Genomic DNA, 6,542 nt, shown 5'->3' with positions numbered 1-6,542 from the left:
AAGCAGAGGAGAAACAGTCAAGACTGTCAAGTTTGTGAATAACAAGACGGGAAAAAAGACAAAACGGGGTTAAAAGGAGATTATTTCACAAACTACCGGAAGGAGGAGGAATGAATATCTCTCAAGGTGAGGGAGACTAATTAACTTGGATGGCATTGCTATATTAGTCCAGCGTCGATGTGGCGTCGCCAGGGATGGGTGGTCCCTCTCCAGTCAGACTGCGAGGTGATTGGCGATGATGAATAACCATGGTCGGGGAGCACACAACTGAACCCCCGCTGTATGTTACATTACCAGCTCAGTGACATCGTATCATCACATCAAATTAGCCTTAATAAACACTAACGAGTCGACAGAGAGATAATCAAACTTTTATTAAATGGCTTCATTTTCTGTACATGCATAATGTAGAGAGAACGAGGTGTGTGTGTCCCTTACAGAAAAAACAAGTCACATGAAGTTCATGTGACATGTAAAACAACATGTGATAACATGTGAAATAAATGTGACAACTTGGGAAGCAAAATGTCAAAGTGACACCATTAAACTACACTTGACAACATTTGAGTAAATGTGACAATAATGGGGAGGCAAAACTAACATGAAACTACGTGAAACTAGCATGAAACTACGTGACATTTGAGCTAGACAAAAACCTTCAGGGGACCATGACACAACTTCCCAAGAATGTGCTAAAAACATCCTGGGGGACATCCTTGGAACAAACCGGGAACTAGATAAAACCTCCAGGGGACCATGACACAATATCCCAGGAATGTGCTAAAAACATCCTGGGGGGGACATCCTTGGAACAAACCGGGAACTAGATAAAACCTCCAGGGGACCATGACAACATTCCAAGAACGTCCTAACAACGTCCTTGGGGACATCCCTGGGACAAAACTGAAACTAAACAAAAACCTCCAGGGGACCACGACAACATCCCAATAAAGTCATTGAGGAACATGTTAGGATGTTTGTAAGATGTTCTCAAGACCTTTGTTTTACCATTCATCAGGACGTAACATGATGATAATTAAAGTAAATGCATGGTATGGGGGTTTTAAAGTAAGTAGTACGCTGTTCAACTAAAAAAGTAAAATCTTTACTCAATGTGAATATCATTACATTTGACATGATCACTTAGTAGTTAAGTACTGGCTTTTCAATATGAGGCCACCTGGGATTTAAACTAACATCGTCTGGATATCTGGTAAACTGATCTTTCTGTTGTGCCACAAACTCTGTAGCATTCCCCTACACCTCTGCCCTTACCAAAAGAGTACCAGCTACACTGCTATTTTACTTATCAGTTAATCTGACTATTCTCTCATCGTTTAATTCATTTACTTATTGCAGCAATTTGAGGGTTTTCTGTACAGTTGTCTAATGTTTGTGGGGCATATTATTCTGTTTTAACATTACTCCTAAATCACGCCGATAAATATGTACTTTTAACAAAGCTGAGATTTACTTTGAAGTCCAAAGTGTAAGGATATATCAGAATGCCAATGAACGAAGAGGTTGTGAGTTGAAATCCTCGGTGAGGACATGTGGAATAATAATGACTGTATAAACAAACATAAACAACGTCATCATGCATGTCAAAGTGTGCCAAATGTGGGAGTTGAAAACATTATGTTAAAAGCAATGTGTGTGCATTCTAACAAATCTGTTTTATTAGCAGGGCATCGCCTGTGAAATCTCAAGTGAAAAATATCCCCCAAAAAAGATTCACATTTGAATCAAAATGTGAAAGGTTAATGTGAAACTACACGTGAAATATCATCATGTGAAGTGTTCCAAAAACACACGGTTTCACGTGTTTTTTCTGTAAGGGTTGTGTGTGTGTGTCTACCGGTAAGAGAGGTTTCTATATCGAGATGTACCCCAGTAATGTCTAAAACCTAAAATCTTTACCACCCAGTGGGCTTTACAGAGTACATGATGCAAGAGCCACACATTTGTTTCAGCACATAATGGGCCCCTGTATGTAATGCAATGATCTAAATACAGCTGGGTAAAGTAATAGATCTTCTCACAACCACATCACTGTCTTGAGAAATCAAAAAGTATGTTCCTTCAGTTGATTTGGTTATCATACAACAAAATGCACTGCAGTAGCTTACTCTATAAATCTTGCTCACTATATACCAAGAGCAGCTACACCTATCAATATTGCAAACAGAACAAGCTGTAAACGCTTGAGTTACAGATGCAAAACGCATTTCGAAAGATTCCACATGTATTTCTACTGGGGTGTAACCTCAAGACCTCTCCCCATCAACAATACTATAATATTTCATTTTCAACATTGAAATGGCTATAAAGCATAGAATTAATGAAAACAAATTGCTTGCTTTTTATGATTTATAATGGGGATATTTATATTTGAATGACTTCAGGTTGAAAATATACCACCTGGGTTTAAATCAGGGCATCAATTGGGTATGGCAGGGTATGGCAGTCATCATATCCTAGCTCAATACCAACAATATAAAATAGGCTACTAAAATCATTCCAATCCCCATTAAAAGGCAATAGCAGTTTAGCGTATTACGGCTGGAGTCAATTTAGCTTGTTTTTGTTCTCCGAATACCATTTTAGAGTTTTTAAATTGTGGAGAAATGCAGTAAATAAAGCTTCAACTTTATCCCACCACCCATGTCACTGGCATACCCTAAGTTTATCTGAAACGACCCCAGTGATTAAAATGTACCAAGTATAAATCGGAACAAGAGAGTAAAAGCGGCATCGACATGAACAGAAAAAGCACCAGGCTTTTTTTTATCCCCTTGGGGAAATGGAACTAATGGATTTCCAAAAAAGACTTCCGTAACGTGCAAGGCATTATGCCCACTTTGGCTGATGGTAGCAGGGATTTTGTCTTGAATTTGGTCTAAATGACATAGGCTCCATCACAGAGCCAGTTGTTTCACGTGCAGATGGAGACCAGGTTTTAGTGCTGAGATGGATAATATGGTCACTGGGCTGACAATGCATTTACACTGTAATGATGCAGATAAACAGAAGCACAGAGAGCCGGTTGCACATAACCTAGGCAAGCATTATATACCCTGGTCGACAGATCATTAGAGTCAAAATGTCCAAGACCTCTTTAAGTTCCTAAAACAAACAAAACATCCCTCATGTGCTCGGTGATGCACCACATACATTCAATTTCCTTTTCCTTTTTAAGATTCATCAAAAAGAACAACAAATCTAAATGGCCTATGTACAAGAGATTTACATTAAATATACCATCACAGAACCTCATTTAGACACCCCATTGGATCTAAATAGAACTAGAGCTCTCAGTGGCTTCAGTTTCCCCTCAGAACTGAATAAAAACATCCTTAGGGAGGAAGCTAAAAGGTGCGTATATGACACAAAGGCTCTAAAAGCTACTTTTAAATGTCCTCTTCCACCCAGCGACAACAACAGAGACACCACTGACACAGACAAAGGACATGCTGCTGCTGGACTTGGACCGAGGGTGGAAAGGGAAGGGTGGGTGAGAGCAGGGGGTGTAAGGCCTTGGGAGGGGCACTCCGTTGGAGGGAGGGGTGGTTTGTTCTTTTTGGAAGTGGGGATCCGTGGCCCGTTGGGTTCTACCTCGTCAGCTGGCCCACCACCTTCAGGAGAGTTTTGTTCTCCTGCTTCAGCTGCTCGTTCTCATCCTCAATGTCGTCAAGGTCCTGCAAAACAAAAACAAAGGCGACAGCTCCACTTCAGCTTGATCTAAAGGAAGTCATATACCATCATTATGCAAGATCTGCCTTATTTTTACCTCAGAGGAGTTAGCTTGTCAGTTTAGAGAAAGATGAGAGAGTGAGAGGTGGAACGAAGAGTTTCACCTCCCGGGTCTCTCTTCAGCAGAATTGCCTTGATAATAACGAATTAAACTTGAACAGCTCCAATTAGACACAAATGAGGAGCCCCATTGCCATGACGCCCTCTCATCAAAGCAGTGATCTAAAAGTGACACTTCTCATTTTCGGCTTCCTCCATCACTGGCGGCACTTCGACAGGCGACCGTCAGGATTAGCTAAGCCGCACTTGTCGGAAACTTAAAAAGCAAGGTAGTCTGCGAATCAAACTCTGGAGGTCACAGAGCCACAGACATGGTGTGGCTACAGAACAGCTCACTGTCTGAGCTCTGACACAAGGGGAGAAAAGCAGTCTCATTTCGCATCTGACAGCTGCTAGATTCACTCGATAGCCATGACATTGTTTTTCTGGCCTCCGGCATACCATTTGAACATTTTAAGTTACAACCGACTAATAACTTTATTCACATTTCATTTAATCACCCAAAATAGATTATATCCACATGTACTTCAACTTGCATGCACCTGCTTGAGCCTGTATTCTATGTAGCCAATACCCAGAGTCAGATGTCTTCCAGGGTCATATCTGCCAGCACCTCAGCCTTATCCAAGCCTTCCCTACAAAACAAACTTTGCTAGTGAGTCACAGTTCAATCTTCAAGCGACGCGAGAAAGAGACGCCACACTGGATCTGTTCCTTATCTCCTGCCTTCCCATCAGGCCTTGCAGTAACCTCTCCGAGGGACATTTCTGATCACTATCGCCCCGGCGAGTGTTCCCACAGGGATGCTGCCTCTTATGAGGTCCTGTTCATGTGATGCTATCAGGGCTCTCTGATCCAACAGTTATACGGCCTCCTCCACATGGCCAGATGGCTCATAGGCTGTAGACTGCAGTGGCTATCTTAATGAAGAAATGTAAAGATAATAAAGACAGCCAGGCATAGAGGACACTTGCAAGTTCCTGAAATGTGCAAAATCAACACTGACCAGCAACTGTAGACTCAGGGCTTGTTTGCATTGGGGGGCCTCCTGCTGGGTTTCCCAATGCCAAAAACATTGCCAAAACCTGTGACCCAGATAATGTGAGCAAGGGTCATGCGATGGGGAGAGTTTGTTGATGGTCTCGGAGTGCTGGGAACACTGGACCACTGGCCCAAGACTGTAGACACAGGAAACAGAAACTCTGACCTCGGATTAAAACAGCAGCAAAGAGATCCGCTGTTGAGGTTTCTTCTCAATATTCAATGTTAGGAGCTAGACAATGATATATGAAACCTTCAAAGTGAGTGAATGCGATTTTTTTTTTTTTTTAAATACAAAATAACAACCGGGAGAAATGCTGAGGAATGTGTTTCACTGTATACAGTGTGGGTCTACAGTAGGTATGGAGACAGGGGGTGGGGTATTTGCCTCTCTGTATACAGTGTGGGTCTACAGTAGGTATGGAGACAGGGGGTGGGGTATTTGCCTCTCTATACAGTGTGGGTCTACAGTAGGTATGGAGACAGGGGGTGGGGTATTTGCCTCTCTATACAGTGTGGGTCTACAGTAGGTATGGAGACAGGGGGTGGGGTATTTGCCTCTCTATACAGTGTGGGTCTACAGTAGGTATGGAGACAGGTGGTGGGGTATTTGCCTCTCTATACAGTGTGGGTCTACAGTAGGTATGGAGACAGGGGGTGGGGTATTTGCCTCTCTGTATACAGTGTGGGTCTACAGTAGGTATGGAGACAGGGGGTGGGGTATTTGCCTCTCTATACAGTGTGGGTCTACAGTAGGTATGGAGACAGGGGGTGGGGTATTTGCCTCTCTATACAGTGTGGGTCTACAGTAGGTATGGAGACAGGTGGTGGGGTATTTGCCTCTCTGTATACAGTGTGGGTCTACAGTAGGTATGGAGACAGGTGGTGGGGTATTTGCCTCTCTATACAGTGTGGGTCTACAGTAGGTATGGAGACAGGGGGTGGGGTATTTGCCTCTCTATACAGTGTGGGTCTACAGTAGGTATGGAGACAGGTGGTGGGGTATTTGCCTCTCTGTATACAGTGTGGGTCTACAGTAGGTATGGAGACAGGGGTGGGGTATTTGCCTCTCTATACAGTGTGGGTCTACAGTAGGTATGGAGACAGGGGGTGGGGTATTTGCCTCTCTGTATACAGTGTGGGTCTACAGTAGGTATGGAGACAGGTGGTGGGGTATTTGCCTCTCTATACAGTGTGGGTCTACAGTAGGTATGGAGACAGGTGGTGGGGTATTTGCCTCTCTGTATACAGTGTGGGTCTACAGTAGGTATGGAGACAGGGGGTGGGGTATTTGCCTCTCTGTATACAGTGTGGGTCTACAGTAGGTATGGAGACAGGGGGTGGGGTATTTGCCTCTCTATACAGTGTGGGTCTACAGTAGGTATGGAGACAGGGGGTGGGGTATTTGCCTCTCTATACAGTGTGGGTCTACAGTAGGTATGGAGACAGGTGGTGGGGTATTTGCCTCTCTATACAGTGTGGGTCTACAGTAGGTATGGAGACAGGTGGTGGGGTATTTGCCTCTCTGTATACAGTGTGGGTCTACAGTAGGTATGGAGACAGGGGGTGGGGTATTTGCCTCTCTATACAGTGTGGGTCTACAGTAGGTATGGAGACAGGGGGTGGGGTATTTGCCTCTCTGTATACAGTGTGGGTCTACAGTAGGTATGGAGACAGGGGGTGGGGTA

The 6,542-nt window shown here is 43.7% G+C and overlaps 1 protein-coding gene across 2 annotated transcripts in view; it reads right to left on the bottom strand.

The window, feature by feature from the left end:
* Nucleotides 1-355: 355 nt before the first annotated feature.
* The window catches only part of pawr (PRKC, apoptosis, WT1, regulator), an 80,766-nt gene continuing 74,579 nt past the window's right edge, over nt 356-6,542 (bottom strand). For both annotated transcript variants that reach the window (XM_014153425.2, XM_014153426.2), the window contains exon 7: nt 356-3,698. In XM_014153425.2, coding sequence (XP_014008900.1) covers nt 3,612-3,698 — 87 coding nt within the window. In that variant the 3' untranslated portion in view covers nt 356-3,611. The remainder of the gene's footprint in view (nt 3,699-6,542) is intronic.

This window comes from Salmo salar, chromosome ssa17 (assembly GCF_905237065.1).
Source record: "Salmo salar chromosome ssa17, Ssal_v3.1, whole genome shotgun sequence".
Lineage (NCBI taxonomy): Eukaryota > Metazoa > Chordata > Actinopteri > Salmoniformes > Salmonidae > Salmo > Salmo salar.
Note: the sequence above shows the minus strand (reverse complement) of the source record. Positions and strands in the feature narration are given on the sequence as shown.